Source organism: Oncorhynchus gorbuscha, linkage group LG09 (assembly GCF_021184085.1).
Source record: "Oncorhynchus gorbuscha isolate QuinsamMale2020 ecotype Even-year linkage group LG09, OgorEven_v1.0, whole genome shotgun sequence".
In the NCBI taxonomy this organism is placed as follows: domain Eukaryota; kingdom Metazoa; phylum Chordata; class Actinopteri; order Salmoniformes; family Salmonidae; genus Oncorhynchus; species Oncorhynchus gorbuscha.
Genome location: NC_060181.1, coordinates 99,511,502 through 99,532,927, shown reverse-complemented (window position 1 = coordinate 99,532,927; position 21,426 = coordinate 99,511,502). Strand labels below are relative to the sequence as shown.

The 21,426-nt window shown below is 47.4% G+C and overlaps 1 protein-coding gene across 2 annotated transcripts in view; it reads left to right on the top strand.

Annotated features, from left to right (window-relative positions):
- xrcc5 (X-ray repair complementing defective repair in Chinese hamster cells 5) overlaps nt 1-21,426 on the top strand; it is a 38,631-nt gene that overhangs the window by 5,366 nt on the left and 11,839 nt on the right. For both annotated transcript variants that reach the window (XM_046363966.1, XM_046363964.1), the window contains exons 3-13: nt 5,456-5,639; nt 5,874-5,922; nt 8,245-8,367; nt 8,553-8,702; nt 11,211-11,325; nt 12,003-12,141; nt 13,162-13,274; nt 18,694-18,756; nt 18,877-19,014; nt 19,112-19,202; nt 19,968-20,098. In XM_046363966.1, coding sequence (XP_046219922.1) covers nt 5,456-5,639; nt 5,874-5,922; nt 8,245-8,367; nt 8,553-8,702; nt 11,211-11,325; nt 12,003-12,141; nt 13,162-13,274; nt 18,694-18,756; nt 18,877-19,014; nt 19,112-19,202; nt 19,968-20,098 — 1,296 coding nt within the window. The remainder of the gene's footprint in view (nt 1-5,455; nt 5,640-5,873; nt 5,923-8,244; nt 8,368-8,552; nt 8,703-11,210; nt 11,326-12,002; nt 12,142-13,161; nt 13,275-18,693; nt 18,757-18,876; nt 19,015-19,111; nt 19,203-19,967; nt 20,099-21,426) is intronic.

Sequence of the window (21,426 nt, the reverse complement as noted above, 5' to 3'; positions counted from 1 at the left end):
ACCAGGAAAAACACTCTAGCCCAGGAGTTTATTCAGCAGTGTGCATCATCACTATGTTAGAAGTAGATCCACACGTTATTCTTGATCATGCAGAATTGTCAGCTCATTGTAACATGTGAAGCAAATTTTTAAAAACAATTTTATTTAATTAGGCAAATGGTTTCTTCCCCAAGGTACTACACTGTGTGCACATTTTTATTCCTGCCCAGCACAAACACCATATTCAGCGATTCATCATCTATAATTGAGACCACGTGGAGTTGAATGAGGGGTTAGTGAAGGGATAAAACAAAAACCTGTGGCTGTCATGACTTCATTTGCCCTCAAATACAGAACAGTCTGTTCAATGTTCATCTCCTTTATGTCCCTTAACTGGGGATGCTAAAAGGTTGATTCTACTGAGCCATTTACATTATGTTTCGAATGGTCTTTTATTTATTGTTGCATTGTCGAGAAGGAACCTGCAAGTTAGGTTAGGGTTAACCCGAACCTGCATTTCATTGGACCATGTGTATCCTTCCTGTACATACGACTAAGGAAACTACAATGGACTGCGTTCTTAAATAAAAAATGGTTCCGTTCTCATGGACTGTGTTTTAAGGATTCATGCACAGATACAGGAAACCGATAAATGGGTTAATATCATTAAAAACTGCAAGTGTTGATGTCTCCCCATGGAGGCTGGGGCATCTGGGGGCTGCAGTTCATCTGTCTAATCCCCTGCAGGGAGAGAGACAGTCATAATATTACAATGGTGTATTCATTTAATATATATTCCTGTTTGATATGCATGCATATAATTACAGTGAATATGTTCCTCTTTATAATATGCCAGTGTAATCCAATGCATTTAGCTTACATTAGGATGAAGAAGTCTAGGCCTTCTAATCTAGTTGTATTGCATCACATCGCCTATCAACATTAGTTACAGTATTAATGGATAAGGGGAATGTAAAACCAAGCTATCGTGAACATCAGTGTCATGTAATCATATGCATCAGTGTTATAGTTGTATAAATGTATCACAATGCAAACCTTCCCATTGGAAAGTAAACACCAGCAGTCCTAATGCAGTTAAAGCTCCACAGTGAAACACCACTGTTCTGGCTATTTATCCTCCTTAAACACTAAGTAAAATAGCTTATTTCACTATTTCAGATTTTGTTATTCAGCACAATGCATAAAAGCTTACCTGTCCCTCCCGAGTGGCGCAGCAGTCTAAGGCACTGCAGTGCTTGAGGCGTCACTACAGACCTGAGTTCAATCCCAGGCTGTGTCACAACCGGCCGTGACCGGGAGTCCTATACAGTGGCGTACAATTGGCCAAGTGTCGTCCACGTTAGGGGAGTGTTTTCTTGTGGTGGGCCGGGCTCCTGTAGGCTGACTTCGGTTGTGAGTTGAACTCTGACTCATTGGTTAAGCGGGCGGGTGTTAAGGAGCACGGTTTGGCCGGTCATGTTTCGGAGGACGCATGACTCGAGCTTCACCTCTCCCGAGCCCGTTGGGGAGTTGCAGCGATAAGACAAGTTCGGAATTGGGGTGAAGAATGGGGTAAATTGGATAATAATTGGATATCGTGAAATTGGGGCGAAGAAGGGGGTGAAACCTTACCATATGTCCACAACAATGTAGCAGCAGACTAAGGAGTTTGTGAGAGGACACCACATAAAATGCTTCTGATTGTCAACTTAATTCACGAACAGGTACTGAGAATCCATTCTGTTACTTGTCATTCTGGTTAGAACTCAATGAATATATATATATACACTAATAATTCAATATTTAAACTGATTGTCAGAAGGCAGAGTATTGGCGGTATTATAAACACCGTACTCTGACCGGACACCATCTTAATTGTCGTATGGTCAAAATCAAGGTAAGCGTATGCCGATTTTAAACACCTGGTTTTCTGCGCAATCTTTTAAATTATTAGGACGTGAACATCTTAATCAGGGTTCCAGTGGTGTATTTGAGCTGCACATTTTCTAGCACTGGGTAGCCTCCCTCTTATGCGTGAGTGAAGTGAGTTCAGGCGGGGGTGCATATTTATAAATAGTTTTCACTAACTTTGTGCCCGAACTCAGAATCAAATAGTCTTCACAAAAATAACAAGTTTGTTTTTATTGGTGATTTTCTGTATTTGTCAAAGTCCCATCAGGGAGCCTGGTTTAAGATGTGTCAATGTAAACAGGATTATTAGGGAAATCATTGTTATTGCAAAGCATGTAAACAAACTATTACATTAACATAACTATATAACCGTGCTCAATGTACAGTACCTTCGGAATGTACCCCCTAACTTTTTCCACCATTTGTTAGGTTACAGCCTTATTCCAAAATGTATTCATTTGTTTGTCCCCCCCCCCCCCCAATCTACACATAGTACCCCATAATGACAAAGCAAAATCATTTTTTTTTGAAAATGTTGCTTCTTTATAAAAAAATTAAAAAACATCGCACTTACCATCACGGTCACCTAATAATCCCCAGTTTAGAATTTGCTCATTCATCCCCCTCCTCTCCCCTGTAACTATTCCTCAGGTCGTTGCTCTAAATGAGAACGTGTTCTCAGTCAACTTACCTGGTAAAATAACAGATAAATACATATGAATTCAGACCCTTTACTCAGTACTTTGTTGAAGCACCTTTGGCAGTGATTACAGCCTCCAGTCTTCTTGGGTATGACGCTACAAGCTTGGCACACCTGTTTTTGGGGAGTTTCTCCCATTCTTATCTGCAAATCCTCTCAAGCTCTGTCAGGTTGGATGGGGAGCGTCGCTGCTCAGCTACTATCAGGTCGCTCCAGAGATGTTTGATCGGGTTCAAGTCCAGGCTCTGGCTGGGCCACTCAAGGACATTCAGAGACTTGTCCAGAAGCCACTCCCGTGCTGTCTTGGCTGTGTGCTTAGGGTCAATGTCCTGTTTGAAGGTGAACCTTCGCCCCATTCTGAGATCCTAAGCCCTCTGGAGCATGTTTTCATCAAGGATCTCTCTGTACTTTGCTCCGTTCATCTTTCCCTTGATCCCGACTAGTCTCCCAGTCCCTGCCACTGAAAAACATCCCCACAGCATGATGCTATCACCACCATGATTCACCGTAGGGATGGTGCCAGGTTTCCTCCAGATGTGATGTTTGGCATTCAGGCCAAAGAGTTCAATCTTTGTTTCATCAGCTCAGAGAATTTTGTTTCTCATGGTCTGAGAGTCCTTTAGGTGCCTTCTTGCAAACTCCAAGCAGGCTGTCATGTTCCTTTTACTGAGAAGTGGCTTCTTTCTGGCCACTCTAACATAAAGCCCTGATTGGTGGAGTGCTGCAGAGATGGTTTTACTTCTGGAAGGTTCTCCCATTTTCGCAGAGGAACTGGAGCTCCGTCAGAGTGACCATTGGGTTCTTGGTCACCTCCCTGTCCAAGTCCCTTCTCCCCCGATTGCTCAGTTTGGCCTGGTGGCCAGCTCTAGGAAGACTCTTGGTGGTTCCAAACTTCTTCCATTTAAGAATGATGGAGGCCACTGTGTTCTTGGGGACCTTCAATACTGCAAACATGTATTGGTACCCTTCCCCAGATCAGTGCCTCAACAAAATCCTGTCTCTAAATCCTGTCTCCAACAATTCCTTCAACCTCATGCCTTAGTTTTTGCTCTGACATTAACTGTCAACTGTGGGACCATATGTAGACTGTGACATCATCTATATGAACACAGCTGCCACTTTATTAAAGCTATTATATGTAGTTTATCATAGCGCACTGAGCTTTATTACAGGTGACAATTTTAGTACTCATCACTGCATTCTCTACCAGGAAGTTGGTTGGCTCTCTGTCATCACTGCATTCTCTACCAGGAAGTTGGTTGGCTCTCTGTCATCACTGCATTCTCTACCAGGAAGTTGGTGCATAGCTATGTTTTCATTTATAAAGCCCTTCTACAAAACGTCCCATTGTACCTAACATCTTTACTAACTATATACGTACGAGTTACCACCCCTGGTCTCAGGGATGGATAACTCTATGAATCCCTTTGGTCTCTACTGAGTTAGGTAAATCAGCTTTGAGTTTTCTTTCACCTTATTTGTGGACTGATCTTCAAAAATGTTTTTAAATGTGTTTGTTCTGGGTAATTAAGGAAGCTGATGGAGGACCTTATTACTGATAAATGTCTTGTGTTTTTACTTTCTACTTGCATTTTGGATTTATATTTTGATGTGTGTATTTTCTGTCATTTATGGAATTCAGGGATCATCTGTAAAATACCTTTGTTCACTGAATTGCTAGCACTAGTTGCTCACACTGCTCATTGGCTACAATGTAAACAGACGTAGCTAGCTAGCATAAATGCACGTAAGTTTAAAATCTAGCTGATTATAAGCGCTCTGTGTTCTCCTATACTAGACCGTATCTCTCTTAGGTGTTCGTGGAAGATCACCACCCTTGACAGAACAGGACAAGTGCACATTTTGGAACACAGCCAGAGGTCCTGGATCGTGACACTCTCTTTTCTAGCCATTAGAATAGGGCTTTTCAAACGTTTTGGGGTGGGACCCCTTTTGTGATAGAAAATACATCAGGGACCCTCTCAATTCGAACACAACTTGAGTGAGATAAAATACAAGTACGTTTACTATGACTTTGGTTGTGCATGGCCAGACAAACCAAGTCTCGAGCCCTGGGAAGGAACATTTTTAAAAGGATCTTGGCATTGGAGAGAATGTTGCGGTTTTCAGGCTAATATCCTTCAAATCTACACATTTTGCCATGAGGCAAAGAATTACAAAAATAAAAAATTGTTCCCCAGGGTTAAGAACATACATTGTAGATTAATAATACTATAATACACCCTAAAGTTATTCCATGGATCCCTTGGCCAAAAAATAAGCACTGGACCCTCTGCCGTACCTCGGCACGCCCCACTTAGAGAATCCTCTGCCGTACCTCGGCAGGCCCCACTTAGAGAACCCTCTGCCGTCCCTTGGCAGGCCCCACTTAGAGAACCCTCTGCCGTACCTCGGCAGGCCCCACTTAGAGAACCCTCTGCCGTACCTCGGCAGGCCCCACTTAGAGAACCCTCTGCCGTACCTCGGCAGGCCCCACTTAGTGAACCCTCTGCCCGTACCTTGGCAGGCCCCACTTAGAGAACCCTCTGCCGTACCTCGGCAGGCCCCACTTAGAGAACCCTCTGCCGTACCTCGGCAGGCCCCACTTAGAGAACCCTCTGCCGTACCTCGGCAGGCCCCACTTAGAGAACCCTCTGCCGTACCTCTGCAGGCCCCACTTAGAGAACCCTCTGCCGTACCTCGGCAGGCCCCACTTAGAGAACCCTCTGCCGTACCTCTGCAGGCCCCACTTAGAGAACCCTCTGCCGTACCTCTGCAGGCCCCACTTAGAGAATCCTGGGCCCTGGTCAGAGGTAGTGCGACATGTAAGGAATGTGCTGTCATTTGGGACTGTCTTTCCTGTAGGTGTTTGCTGAGAACAAAGATGAGCTGGGTCTGGTGCTGTTTGGGTCAGACAACACTAAGAACAACCTAGCTAAAGACGACCAGTACCAGAACATCTCAGTACACCGCCAACTCATGATCCCAAACTTTGAGCTGCTGGAAGAGATCCAGAATGATGTGCACCCTGGGAGTCAACAGGCTGACTGTATCCTTCCTTTGACTGACCACAGCTCACTCCTTCAGTAGACAGCACTGTTGACATGGTGTTTTTAAACCATATATATATACACATTTCAGTTATTTTATGCTAGTCATTTAATAGGCAACGTGCAAAATAAATGTTTCTGCTGTTAGGCCGTGGTCAGAACCGTTAGGTCTGTATTTGACCTGGATTAACTGTTAACGGACTGACTTGTTTCCTTAACCCCTGTTGGCTCAGGGCTGGATGCTCTAGTTGTATGCATGGACCTGCTTCAGAACGAAACTCTGTAAGTAATCTGTTTAACATAGCTAGATCATTCTGTGTGAAAGTGAAACAAAATATCTCTACTTTGATAATAGAACACCAAATTGGCTTACTCAAGCAAATCTTCTGTAGCTCAGTTGGTCGAACATGGCTCTTGCAATGCGGGGAGAGTGCGTTCAATTCCCACTATCCCCCCAAAAAAGTTATACATGCATCACTGTAAGTGGCTTTGGATAAGAACATCTAATCAATATATTATGGTAAGACTGGATAGGAACATCTAATCAATATATTATTAGGGTAAGACTGGATAGGAACATCTAATCAATATATTATGGTAAGACTGGATAGGAACATCTAATCAATATATTATGGTAAGACTGGATAAGAACATCTAATCAATATATTATTAGGGTAAGACTGGATAGGAACATCTAATCAATATATTATTAGGGTAAGACTGGATAGGAACATCTAATCAATATATTATGGTAAGACTGGATAAGAACATCTAATCAATATATTAATAGGGTAAGACTGGATAAGAACATCTAATCAATATATTATTAGGGTAAGACTGGATAAGAACATTTAATCAATATATTATGAGGGTAAGACTGGATAAGAACATCTAATCAATATATTATGAGGGTAAGACTGGATAAGAACATCTAATCAATATATTAATAGGGTAAGACTGGATAAGAACATCTAATCAATATATTATTAGGGTAAGACTGGATAAGAACATCTAATCAATATATTATGGTGAGACTGGATACATCTAATCAATATATTATTAGGGTAAGACTGGATAAGAACATCTAATCAATATATTATTAGGGTAAGACTGGATAATAACATTTAATCAATATATTATGGTAAGACTGGATAAGAACATCTAATCAATATATTAATAGGGTAAGACTGGATAAGAACATCTAATCAATATATTATTAGGGTAAGACTGGATAAGAACATCTAATCAATATATTATTAGGGTAAGACTGGATAAGAACATCTAATCAATATATTATGGTAAGACTGGATATGAACATCTAATCAATATATTATGGTAAGACTGGATAGGAACATCTAATCAATATATTATTAGGGTAAGACTGGATAAGAACATCTAATCAATATATTATTAGGGTAAGACTGGATAAGAACATCTAATCAATATATTATGGGGAGACTGGATAAGAACATCTAATCAATATATTATGGTGAGACTTTACCTGACACCCAGCGTCATAACCATGTCACAATGTCATAACAGCTGACATAACTTGTCGTAACTTATATGGTCATAACACTGTCATGACACATACACTACCAGCCAAAAGTTAGGACACACCTACTCATTCACGGGTTTTTCTTTATTTCTACTGTTTTCTACATTGTAGAATAATAATGAACACATCAACACTATGAAGTAACACATATGGAAGTGTTAGTGTTAAACAAATCAAAATATATTCCAGGTAGCCACCTGGAATGCTTTTCAATTAACAGGTGTATCTTGTTAAAAGCTCATTTGTGGAATTTCTTTCCTCCTTAATGCGTTTGACTCAATCAGTTGTGTTGTGACACGGTAGGATTGGTAAATAGAAGATAACCCTATTTAGTAAAAGACCAAGTCCATATTATGGCAAGAACAGCTCAAATAAGCAAAGAGAAAACGGCAGTCCATTACTTTAAGACATGAAGGTCAGTCAAACCATAACGTTTCAAGAACTTTGAACGTTTCTTCAAGTGCTGTCGCAAAAACCATCAGGCGCTGTGATGAAACTGGCTCTCACAAGGACCTCCACAGGAAAGGAAGACCCAGAGTTACCTCTGCTGCAGAGGATAAGTTCATTAGAGTTACCAGCCTCAGAATTACAGCCCAAATAAATGCTTCATGGAGTTCCAGTAACAGACACATCTCAACATCAACTGTTCAGAGGAGACTGTGTGAATCAGACCTTCATGGTCAAATTGCTGCAAAGAAACCACTACTAAAGGACACCAATAAGAAGACAAGACTTGCTTGGGCCAAAGAAACACGAGCAATGGACATTAGACCGGTGGAAATATGTCCTTTGGTCTGACGTGACATATATTGCGTTGTTTTATGGCCCAACAGGTGTAAATATATGGGTCGTGAGTGTTATGACCTCATGGCAATAGGCTGGTATCAGCTGTTATGACAGGTTATGTCGCTGGGTGTCAAGTAAAGTGTCACCAGAATGATTGTAGATGACAACAAGCACCCCATTGGAGGAGCTACTGTGTTCTGATTTGGTCCATGGGTGATCATGTTTCCTATGTAACTCTGTTCTGTTTGACTGTTCTTCAGGGGGAAGAAATATGAGCGTCTGAACATCGTCATGCTCACAGACCTGAACACACCGAGCAGTCCTGACCAGCTGGACATTATCATAGGCAACCTGAAGAGAGCCGGCATCACTCTGCAGTTCTTGTGTGTCTATGTGTTATTCTACTGTAGAGATCTCGAATGGCTTGTCGTATATCATGGAAGCATTGAGTGCATCTACAATGACTCAATGCTTCATCTGAAATGGCATCATGTTTCCTGTATAATGCAGTACTTTTGGACAGCCACGGAATGACTCCAAACTGACCCCTTAACCTCTGTTCCTCCAGCCTACCCTTCCCTGTAGATGGAGGGGGTTCCAACCCCCCTCACGGGGGTAAAGCTCTGTCCAGAGAGCAGCAGCAGGGGCTGGAGATGACCAAGCAGGTCATGATGTCTCTGGATGAAGAGGACGGTCTGGAGGAAGTCTACACCTTCAGGTAGGAAGTCACTGGGGTCTGCAATCCAGATGTTACCCTATTCCTTATATTGTGCTGTACTTCTGACCAGGGCCTGGAGGGGGCCTGGAGGGTGGTCTAGGGGGCCTGGAGGGTGGTCTAGGGGGCCTGGAGGGTGGTCTAGGGGGCCTGGAGGGGGGGGCTGGCGTGGGGGCCTGGAGGGTGGTCTAGGGGGCCTGGAGGGTGGTCTAGGGGGCCTGGAGGGGGGCTGGAGGGTGGTCTAGGGGGCCTGGAGGGGGCCTGGTGGGTGGTCTAGGGGGACCTGGAGGGTGGTCTAAGGGGGCCTGGAGGGTGGTCTAGGGGGTTCTAGGGGGCCTATAGGAGAGAGGGGGCCTATAGGGTGGTGGAGGGGACCTATAGGGAGGGGGGGGGCTATAGGGTGGGGGGGCTATAGGGTAGTAGAGGGGACCTATAGGGTGGGGGAGGGGGCTATAGGGTAGTGGAGGGGCCCTATTTGGAGGGGGGCCTATAGGGTGGTGGATAGGCCCCCCTCCAAATAGGGCCCCTCTACGACCTATAGGGTAGTAGAGGGCCCTATTGGAGGGGGGCCCTATTGGAGGGGGGGCCTATAGGGTGGTGGAGGGGGCTATGGGGTGGTGGAGGGGGGGCTATAGGGTGGTGGGGGGGCCTATAGTGTGGTAGAGGGGACCTGGAGGGGTGGGGGGCTATAGCGTACTAGAGAGGACCTATGGGGTGGTGGAGGTGACCTATAGGGTGGTGGAGGGGGCTATAGGGTGGTGGAGGGGACCTATGGGGTGGTGGAGGGGGGCTGTAGGTTGGTGGAGGGGACCTGGAGGGGACCTATATGATGGTGGAGGGGGGGTTCTATAGGGTGGTGGAGGGGGCTATAGGGTGGTGGAGGGGACCTATAGGGTGGTGGAGGGGGCTATAGGGTGGTGGAGGGGGCTATAAGGTGGTGGAGGGGACCTATGGGGTGGTGGAGGGGGCCTATAGGGTGGTGGAGGGGGGCTATAGGGTGGTGGAGGGGGCTATAGGGTGGTGGAGGGGGGCTATAGGGTAGTAGAGGGGGGGCCTATAGGGTGGTGGGGGGCCTATAGTGCGGTAGAGGGACCTGGAGGGGTGGGGGCTATAGGGTACTAGAGAGGACCTATGGGGTGGTGGAGGGGGGATATAGGATGGTGGAGGGGGGATATATGGTGGTGGGGGGGGGGGGACCTATAGGGTGGTGGGGGGAGGGCTATTTTCATTTGCCTTTATTTTACTAGGCAAGTCAGTTAAGAACAAATTCTTATTTTCAATGACGGCCTAGGAACAGTGGGTTAACTGGCCTAGGAACAGTGGGTTAACTGGTCTAGGAACAGTGGGTTAACTGCCTGTTCAGGGGCAGAACGACAGATTTGTACCTTGTCAGCTCTGGGATTCGAACTTGCAACCTTTCGGTTACTAGTCCAACGCTCTAACCACTAGGCTATAGGGTGGTGGGGGAGGGGGCCTATAGGGTGGTGGGGGGCCTATAGGGTGGTGGAGGGGGGCCTATAGGGTGGTGGAGGGGGGCCTAGGGTGGTGGGGGGGGACCTATAGGGTGGTGGGGGGACCTATAGGGTGGTGGGGGGACCTATAGGGTGGTGGCGGGGGGGCTATAGGGTGGTGGGGTGGGGGACCTATAGGGTGGTGGGGGGGGGGCCTATAGGGTGGTGGGGGGGGCCTATAGGGTGGTGGAGGGGGGACCTATAGGGTGGTGGAGGGGGGACCTATAGGGTGGTGGGGGGACCTATAGGGTGGTGGGGGGGGCTATAGGGTGGTGGGGGGGGGGGGCTATAGGGTGGTGGGGGGGCCTATAGGGTGGTGGTGGGGCAGGCCTATAGGGTGGTGGGGGGGGCTATAGGGTGGTGGAGGGGGCTATAGGGTGGTGGAGGGGGGGGCTATAGGGTGGTGGAGGGGGGCTATAGGGTGGTGGAGGGGGGACTATAGGGTGGTGGAGGGGGGACTATAGGGTGGTGGGGGGGGGACTATAGGGTGGTGGAGGGAGGGGGGCTATAGGGTGGTGGAGGGAGGGGGGCTATAGGGTGGTGGAGGGAGGGGGCTATAGGGTGGTGGGGGGGGGGGGGTATAGGGTGGTGGGGGGCTATAGGGTGGTGGAGGGGGCTATAGGGTGGTGGAGGGGGCTATAGGGTGGTGGAGGGAGGGGGCTATAGGGTGGTGGAGGGAGGGGGGCTATAGGGTGGTGGAGGGGGGCTATAGGGTGGTGGAGGGGGGCTATAGGGTGGTGGAGGGGGCTATAGGGTGGTGGGGGGGCTATAGGGTGGTAGAGGGGGCCTACAGGGTGGTAGAGGGGCCTACAGGGTGGTAGAGGGGCCTACAGGGTGGTAGAGGGGGACTACAGGGTGGTAGAGGGGGACTACAGGGTGGTAGAGGGGCGCTATAGGGAGTCATTTGGGACAAAGCTCTGAGTTTGAGGCTATATTCTAATGCCACACATAGACTGAGGTTGTCCTGCTCTGACAGTCTTCTCTCCTCTCTGTCTTGCAGTGATGCTATAGAGAAGTTGTCTGTGTTTAAACGTGTTGAGAAGAGACCCATGGCCTGGCCCTGTACTCTGACCATCGGCAGCTCTCTGGCCATCAAGATTGTTGGCTACAAAGCAGTAAGTAGAGTATCACTGTCTCTTGAATAGCACCCTATTCAGTGCACTACTGTTTACCAGGGAGGGTCTGAACGTGTCGTCTAGGGGACGGGGAGGGTCTGAACGTGTCGTCTAGGGGACTGGGAGGGTCTGAACGTGTCGTCTAGGGGACGGGGAGGGTCTGAACGTGTCGTCTAGGGGACGGGGAGGGTCTGAACGTGTCGTCTAGGGGACGGGGAGGGTCTGAACGTGTCGTCTAGGGGACGGGGAGGGTCTGAACGTGTCGTCTAGGGGACGGGGAGGGTCTGAACGTGTCGTCTAGGGGACGGGGAGGGTCTGAACGTGTCGTCCAGGGGACGGGGAGGGTCTGAACGTGTTGTCCAGGGGACGGGGAGGGTCTGAACGTGTTGTCCAGGGGACGGGGAGGGTCTGAACGTGTCGTCCAGGGGACGGGGAGGGTCTGAACGTGTTGTCCAGGGGACGGGGAGGGTCTGAACGTGTTGTCCAGGGGACGGGGAGGGTCTGAACGTGTTGTCCAGGGGATGGGGAGGGTCTGAACGTGTCGTCCAGGGGACGGGGAGGGTCTGAACGTGTCGTCCAGGGGACGGGGAGGGTCTGATCTTATTACTCTGACAGACTGTCCCCGAAGCAGGAACTGAAAGATGTGAATTAGTGTAGTGACTGTCTGACCCTTGCAGGTATGTGAGGAGAGACCCAGGAAGTCGTGGTCGGTGGTAGATGCTCAGACACACCAGAAAGACGACATAAAAAGAGATGTAGTTTACTGTCTGAACGATGACGAAGAGACCGAGGTACAGAAGGACGACACCATACAAGGTGAGAGAAATCAGGAAGTAAAGCTGTGTGTGATACGAGTGTTGTCTCAAACGGCTAGGTTCCTGCCATCCATTCAGTAGTCGTTTTTACAAGGGTCAAGAAACCTTTGACTGGTAGAACAAGTTCATGGACGGTTCCAAGGTGAGATGGAGACTGGATGAGAGCATCTTCCTCTCCTCTCTAAAGGGAGAACTTCACTCTTCCTCTTCTCTCTAAAGGGAGAACTTCACTCTTCCTCTCCTCTCTAAAGGGAGAACTTCACTCTTCCTCTCCTCTCTAAAGGGAGAACTTCACTCTTCCTCTCCTCTCTAAAGGGAGAACTTCACTCTTCCTCTGTACTTCCTCTCCTCTCTAAAGGGAGAACTCCACTCTTCCTCTGTTCTTCCTCTCCTCTCTAAAGGGAGAACTCCACTCTTCCTCTGTTCTTCCTCTCCTCTCTAAAGGGAGAACTCCACTCTTCCTCTGTTCTTCCTCTCCTCTCTAAAGGGAGAACTTACCTCTTCCTCTGTTCTTCCTCTCCTCTCTAAAGGGAGAACTTACCTCTTCCTCTGTACTTCCTCTCCTCTCTAAAGGGAGAACTCCACTCTTCCTCTGTTCTTCCTCTCCTCTCTAAAGGGAGAACTTACCTCTTCCTCTGTTCTTCCTCTCCTCTCTAAAGGGAGAACTTACCTCTTCCTCTGTTCTTCCTCTCCTCTCTAAAGGGAGAACTCCACTCTTCCTCTTTCCTCTCTAAAGGGAGAACTCCACTCTTCCTCTCCTCTCTAAGGGGAGAACCTCACTCTTCCTCTGTTCTTCCTCTTCTCTCTAAAGGGAGAACTCCACTCTTCCTCTGTTCTTCCTCTCTAAAGGGAGAACTTCACTCTTCCTCTGTTCTTCCTCTCCTCTCTAAAGGGAGAACTCCACTCTTCCTCTGTTCTTCCTCTCCTCTCTAAAGGGAGAACTCCACTCTTCCTCTGTTCTTCCTCTCCTCTCTAAAGGGAGAACTTCACTCTTCCTCTGTTCTTCCTCTCCTCTCTAAAGGGTATCGTTATGGCAGTGACATCGTCCCCTTCTCCAAAGTTGACCAGGACCAGATGAAGTACAAGACAGATGGGAAGAGTTTTGCTGTGCTGGGCTTCACCAAACAGAGCATGGTAATACAGCTGCTGTTTCCTGTCTAACAGACTCACAAAAAGCATATAGATTACATCCCAAACGTCACCCAATACCCTATGTAGTGCACTAATTTGTTCCAGTGCACTATAGGGAATAGGGTGCCATTTGGGATGTACACATAGTCTTATCAAGTGGAGCGAGGGGATTGCTCTCAATGCAATTAAACAGGTCTCTTCTTACAAAAGAGATTGTATCTCAATAGGTTTAACCTTTACCCTCTAACCTGTATTGTTCTGCTACAGACCAACAGTCCCTCTAACCTGTATTGTTCAAATCAAATCAAATTTTATTTGTCACATACACATGGTTAGCAGATGTTAATGCGAGTGTAGTGAAATGCTTGTGCTTCTAGTTCCGACAATGCAGTGATAACCAACAAGTAATCTAACTAACAATTCCAAAACTACTGTCTTATACACAGTGTAAGGGGATAAATAATATGTACATAAAGATATATGAATGAGTGATGGTACAGAGCAGCATACAGTAGATGGTATCGAGTACAGTATATACATATGAGATGAGTATGTAGACAAAGTAAACAAAGTGGCATAGTTAAAGTGGCTAGTGATACATGTATTACATAAAGATGCAGTAGATGATATAGAGTACAGTATATACGTATGCATGTGAGATGAATAATGTAGGGTATGTAACATTATATTAGGTAGCATTGTTTAAAGTGGCTAGTGATATATTTTACATCATTTCCCATCAGTTCCCATTATTAAAGTGGCTGGAGTTGAGTCAGTGTGTTGGCAGCAGCCACTCAATTTTAGTGGTGGCTGTTTAACAGTCTGATGGCCTTGAGATAGAAGCTGTTTTTCAGTCTCTCGGTCCCAGCTTTGATGCACCTGTACTGATCTCACCTTCTGGATGATAGCGGGGTGAACAGGCAGTGGCTCGGGTGGTTGTTGTCCTTGATGGTCTTTATGGCCTTCCTGGGACATCGGGTGCTGTAGGTGTCCTGGAGGGCAGGTAGTTTGCCCCCGGTGATGCGTTGTGCAGACCTCACTACCCTCTGGAGAGCCTTACGGTTGTGGGCAAAGCAGTTGCCGTACCAGGCGGTGATACAGCCCACCAGGATGCTCTCGATTGTGCATCTGTAGAAGCTTGTGAGTGCTTTTGGTGACAAGCCGAATTTCTTCAGTCTCCTGAGGTTGAAGAGGCGCTACTGCGCCTTCTTCACGATGCTGTCTGTGTGAGTGGACCAATTCAGTTTGTCTGTGATGTGTACGCCGAGGAACTTAAAACTTGCTACCCTCTCCACTACTGTTCCATCGATGTGGATAGGGGGTGTTCCCTCTGCTGTTTCCTGAAGTCCACAATCATCTCCTTAGTTTTGTTGACGTTGAGTGTGAGGTTATTTTCCTGACACCACACTCCGACGGCCCTCACCTCCTCCCTGTAGGCAGTCTCGTCATTGTTGGTAATCAAGCCTTCAACTGTAGTGTCGTCTGCAAACTTGATGATTGAGTTGGAGGCGTGCGTGGCCATGCAGTCGTGGGTGAACAGGGCGTACAGGAGAGGGCTCAGAACGCACCCTTGTGGGGCCCCAGTGTTGAGGATCAGCGGGGTGGAGATGTTGTTGCCTACCCTCACCACCTGGGGGCGGCCCGTCAGGAAGTCCAGTACCCAGTTGCACAGGGCGGGGTCGAGACCCAGGGTCTCGAGCTTGATGACGAGCTTGGAGGGTACTATGGTGTTAAATGCCGAGCTGTAGTCGATGAACAGCATTCTCACATAGGTATTCCTCTTGTCCAGATGGGTTAGGGCAGTTTGCAGTGTGGTTGAGATTGCATCGTCTGTGGACCTATTTGGGCGGTAAGCAAATTGGAGTGGGTCTAGGGTGTCAGGTAGGGTGGAGGTGATATGGTCCTTGACTAGTCTCTCAAAGCACTTCATGATGACGGAAGTGAGTGCTACGGGGCGGTAGTCGTTTAGCTCAGTTACCTTAGCTTTCTTGGGAACAGGAACAATGGTGGCCCTCTTGAAGCATGTGGGAACAGCAGACTGGTATAGGGATTGATTGAATATGTCCGTAAACACACCGGCCAGCTGGTCTGCGCATGCTCTGAGGGCGCGGCTGGGGATGCCGTCTGGGCCTGCAGCATTGAGAGGGTTAACACGTTTAAAAGTTTTACTCTCCTCGGCTGCAGTGAAGGTGAGACCGCATGTTTTCGTTGCAGGCCGTGTCAGTGGCACTGTATTGTCCTCAAAGCGGGCAAAAAAGTTATTTAGTCTGCCTGGGAGCAAGACATCCTGGTCCGTGATGGGGCTGGTTTTCTCCTTGTAGTCCGTAATTGACTGTAGACCCTGCCACATGCCTCTTGTGTCTAAGCCGTTGAATTGAGATTCTACTTTGTCTCTATACTGACGCTTAGCTTGTTTGATAGCCTTGCGGAGGGAATAACTGCACTGTTTGTAATTCGGTCATGTTACCAGTCACCTTGCCCTGATTAAAAGCAGTGGTTCGCGCTTTCAGTTTCACGCGAATGCTGCCATCAATCCACGGTTTCTGGTTAGGGAATGTTTTAATCGTTGCTATGGGAACGACATCTTCAACGCACGTTCTAATGAACTCGCACACCGAATCAGCGTATTCGTCAATGTTGCTGTCTGACGCAATACGAAACATGTCCCAGTCCACGTGATGGAAGCAGTCTTGGAGTGTGGAATCAGATTGGTCGGACCAGCGTTGGACAGACCTCAGCGTGGGAGCCTCTTGTTTTAGTTTCTGTTTGTAGGCAGGGATCAGCAAAATGGAGTCGTGGTCAGCTTTTCCGAAAGGAGGGCGGGGCAGGGCCTTACATGCGTCGCGGAAGTTAGAATAGCAATGATCCAAGGTTTTTCCCGCCCTGGTTGCGCAATCGATATGCTGATATAATTTAGGAAGTCTTGTTTTCAGATTAGCCTTGTTAAAATCCCCAGCTACAATGAATGCAGCCTCAGGTTGCATGGATTCCAGTTTGCAAAGAGTCAAATAAAGTTCGTTAAGAGCCATCGATGTGTCTGTTTGGGGGGGAATATATACGGCTGTGATTAAAATCGAAGAGAATTCTCTTGGTAGATAATGCGGTCTACATTTGATTGTGAGGAATTCTGTGATCACACCATGTCTCGTTAGCCATAAGGCATACGCCCCCGCCCTCTTCTTACCAGAAAGGTGTTCTGCTACAGACCAATATTATCTCTAACCTCTAACCTGTATTGTTCTGCTACAGACCAACAGTCCCTCTAACCTGTATTGTTCTGCTACAGATCAACATTATCTCTAACCTGTAACCTGTATTGTTCTGCTTAAGATCAACAGTCCCTCTAACCTGTATTGTTCTGCTACAGACCAACAGTCCCTCTAACCTGTATTGTGCTGCTACAGACCAACAGTCCCTCTAACCTGTATTGTTCTGCTACAGACCAACAGTCCCTCTAACCTGTATTGTTCTGCTACAGACCAACAGTCCCTCTAACCTGTATTGTTCTGCTAAAGACCAACAGTCCCTCTAACCTGTATTGTTCTGCTACAGACCAACATTATCTCTAACCTGTATTGTTCTGCTACAGACCAACATTATCTCTAACCTCTAACCTGTATTGTTCTGCTACAGACCAACAGTCCCTCTAACCTCTAACCTGTATTGTTCTGCTACAGACCAACAGTCCCTCTAACCTCTAACCTGTATTGTTCTGCTACAGACCAACAGTCCCTCTAACCTATATTGTTCTGCTACAGACCAACAGTCCCTCTAACCTGTATTGTTCTGCTACAGACCAACAGTCCCTCTAATCTGTATTGTTCTGCTACAGACCAACAGTCCCTCTAACCTGTATTGTTCTGCTACAGACCAACAGTCCCTCTAACCCCTAACCTGTATTGTTCTGCTACAGACCAACAGTCCCTCTAACCTGTATTGTTCTGCTACAGACCAACAGTCCCTCTAACCTGTATTGTTCTGCTACAGACCAACAGTCCCTCTAACCTGTATTGTTCTGCTACAGACCAACAGTCCCTCTAACCTGTATTGTTCTGCTACAGACCAACAGTCCCTCTAACCTGTATTGTTCTGCTACAGACCAACAGTCCCTCTAACCTGTATTGTTCTGCTACAGATCAACAGTCCCTCTAACCTGTATTGTTCTGCTACAGACCAACATTATCTCTAACCTGTATTGTTCTGCTACAGACCAACATTATCTCTAACCTGTATTGTTCTGCTACAGACCAACATTATCTCTAACCTCTAACCTGTATTGTTCTGCTACAGACCAACAGTCCCTCTAACCTCTAACCTGTATTGTTCTGCTACAGACCAACAGTCCCTCTAACCTGTATTGTTCTGCTACAGACCAACAGTCCCTCTAACCTGTATTGTTCTGCTACAGATCAACATTATCTCTAACCTGTAACCTGTATTGTTCTGCTACAGATCAACAGTCCCTCTAACCTGTATTGTTCTGCTACAGACCAACAGTCCCTCTAACCTGTATTGTTCTGCTACAGACCAACAGTCCCTCTAACCTGTATTGTTCTGCTACAGACCAACAGTCCCTCTAACCTGTATTGTTCTGCTACAGACCAACAGTCCCTCTAACCTGTATTGTTCTGCTAAAGACCAACAGTCCCTCTAACCTGTATTGTTCTGCTACAGACCAACATTATCTCTAACCTGTATTGTTCTGCTACAGACCAACATTATCTCTAACCTCTAACCTGTATTGTTCTGCTACAGACCAACAGTCCCTCTAACCTCTAACCTCCCTCTAACCTCTAACCTTATTGTTCTGCTACAGACCAACAGTCCCTCTAACCTATATTGTTCTGCTACAGACCAACAGTCCCTCTAACCTGTATTGTTCTGCTACAGACCAACAGTCCCTCTAACCTGTATTGTTCTGCTACAGACCAACAGTCCCTCTAACCTGTATTGTTCTGCTACAGACCAACAGTCCCTCTAACCTCTAACCTGTATTGTTCTGCTACAGACCAACAGTCCCTCTAACCTGTATTGTTCTGCTACAGACCAACAGTCCCTCTAACCTGTATTGTTCTGCTACAGACCAACAGTCCCTCTAACCTGTATTGTTCTGCTACAGACCAACAGTCCCTCTAACCTGTATTGTTCTGCTACAGACCAACAGTCCCTCTAACCTGTATTGTTCTGCTAAAGACCAACAGTCCCTCTAACCTGTGTTGTTATGCTACAGACCAACATTATCTCTAACCTGTATTGTTCTGCTACAGACCAACAGTCCCTCTAACCTGTATTGTTCTGCTACAGACCAACATTATCTCTAACCTGTATTGTTCTGCTACAGACCAACAGTCCCTCTAACCTGTATTGTTCTGCTACAGACCAACATTATCTTTAACCTCTAACCTGTATTGTTCTGCTACAGATCAACAGACACCAGTTCGTGGGGACTCAGGTCCTCAAGGTGTTCGCCCCTAAAGATGATGAGGTGAGAATAGTGACCGAATGTTATTGAATCAAGAGAGGGACTTGTCTTCATACTCATTTTCTCTGTCTGCCTGCTTGTCTGTCTGCCTGCTTGTCTGTCTGCCTGTCTGTCTGAGCTCAGCATGCAGGTGTAGCTCTCTCAGGTCTGATCCGTGCTCTGGATGACCTCAAGATGGTGGCGGTGGTGAGGTATGTTTACGCCCGCAATGGAAACCCACAAGTAGGAGCAGCCTTCCCCTGTATTAAGGAGAAGTATGAGGTGAGTTAGTCAAATACGTCATACCCTATTCCCTTTATGGTGCACTGTTTTGGACCAGACGCCATTGGGCTAATTCTAGAACCTTCTGTGTTCTTAGTGTCTGGTGTATGTTCAGCTTCCATTCATGGAAGATCTGAGGCAGTACAGCTTCCCTTCTCTGGAGAACAACAAGAAGTACACTCCCTCAGGTAGGCTAGTGGACCACTCCTGCCCTAGAATGTACACTCCCTCAGGTAGGCTAGTGGACCACTCCTGCCCTAGGATGTACACTCCCTCAGGTAGGCTAGTGGACAACTCCTGCCCTAGGATGTACACTCCCTCAGGTAGGCTAGTGGACCACTCCTACCCTAGGATGTACACTCCCTCAGGTAGGCTAGAGGACCACTCCTGCCCTAGGATGTACACTCCCTCAGGTAGGCTAGTGGACCACTCCTGCCCTAGGATGTACACTCCCTCAGGTAGGCTAGTGGACCACTCCTGCCCTAGGATGTACACTCCCTCAGGTAGGCTAGTGGACCACTCCTGCCCTAGGATGTACACTCCCTCAGGTAGGCTAGTGGACCACTCCCGCCCTAGGATGTACACTCCCTCAGGTAGGCTAGTGGACCACTCCTGCCCTAGGATGTACACTCCCTCAGGTAGGCTAGTGGACCACTCCTGCCCTAGGATGTACACTCCCTCAGGTAGGCTAGTGGACCACTCCTGCCCTAGGATGTACACTACCTCAGCTAGGCTAGTGGACCACTCCTGCCCTAGGATGTACACTCCCTCAGCTAGGCTAGTGGACCACTCCTGCCCTAGGATGTACACTCCCTCAGCTAGGCTAGTGGACCACTCAGGTAGTTGATCAACCAATAAGCACTATCCTCAGTATATTGTCTGGCTGCTTTTATTTTCCTTGAATGTTTTTTATCCATGTAAATGGTTGTGTGTTTCCTGTTTCCTGTTCCCAGAGGACCAGCTGTCGGCGGTGGACTCTCTGATTGACTCCATGATGTTGGTGGAGGAGGATGAAGATGGAGAGAAAAAAGACCTCTTCAAAGTCAACCACATCCCCAACCCTCAGTACCAGAGACTGTTCCAGGTAGTTACTACATCCTCAGTACCAGAGACTGTTCCAGGTAGTTACTACATCCTCAGTACCAGAGACTGTTCCAGGTAGTTACCACATCCCCAACCCTCAGTACCAGAGACTGTTCCAGGTAGTTACCACATCCCCAACCCTCAGTACCAGAGACTGTTCCAGATAGTTACTACATCCCCAACCCTCAGTACCAGAGACTGTTCCAGGTAGTTACTACATCCTCAGTACCAGAGACTGTTCCAGGTAGTTACTACATCCCCAACCCTCAGTACCAGAGACTGTTCCAGGTAGTTACCACATCCCCACCCCTCAGTACCAGAGACTGTTCCAGGTAGTTACCACATCCCCAACCCTCCGTACCAGAGGCTGTTCCAGGTAGTTACTGCATCCTCAGTACCAGAGACTGTTCCAGGTAGTTACTACATCCTCAGTACCAGAGACTGTTCCAGGTAGTTACTACATCCCCACCCCTCAGTACCAGAGACTGTTCTAGGTAGTTACTACATCCCCAACCCTCAGTACCAGAGACTGTTCCAGGTAGTTACTACATCCCCAACCCTCAGTACCAGAGACTGTTCCAGGTAGTTACTACATCCTCAGTACCAGAGGCTGTTCCAGGTAGTTACCACATCCCCAACCCTCAGTACCAGAGACTGTTCCAGGTAGTTACTACATCCTCAGTACCAGAGACTGTTCCAGGTAGTTACTACATCCTCAGTACCAGAGGCTGTTCCAGGTAGTTACTACATCCTCAGTACCAGAGGCTGTTCCAGGTAGTTACTACATCCTCAGTACCAGAGGCTGTTCCAGGTAGTTACTACATCCTCAGTACCAGAGGCTGTTCCAGGTAGTTACTACATCCTCAGTACCAGAGGCTGTTCCAGGTAGTTACTACATCCTCAGTACCAGAGGCTGTTCCAGGTAGTTACTACATCCTCAGTACCAGAGGCTGTTCCAGGTAGTTACTACATCCTCAGTACCAGAGGCTGTTCCAGGTAGTTACTACACCCTCAGTACCAGAGGCTGTTCCAGGTAGTTACCACACCCTCCGTACCAGAGGCTGTTCCAGGTAGTTACTACATCCTCAGTACCAGAGACTGTTCCAGGTAGTTACCACATCCCCAACCCTCAGTACCAGAGACTGTTCCAGGTAGTTACCACGTCCCCAACCCTCAGTACCAGAGACTGTTCCAGGTAGTTACCACATCCTCAGTACCAGAGACTGTTCTAGGTAGTTACCAAATCCCAACCCTCAGTACCAGAGGCTGTTCCAGGTAGTTACTACATCCTCAGTACAAGAGGCTGTTCCAGGTAGTTACTACATCCTC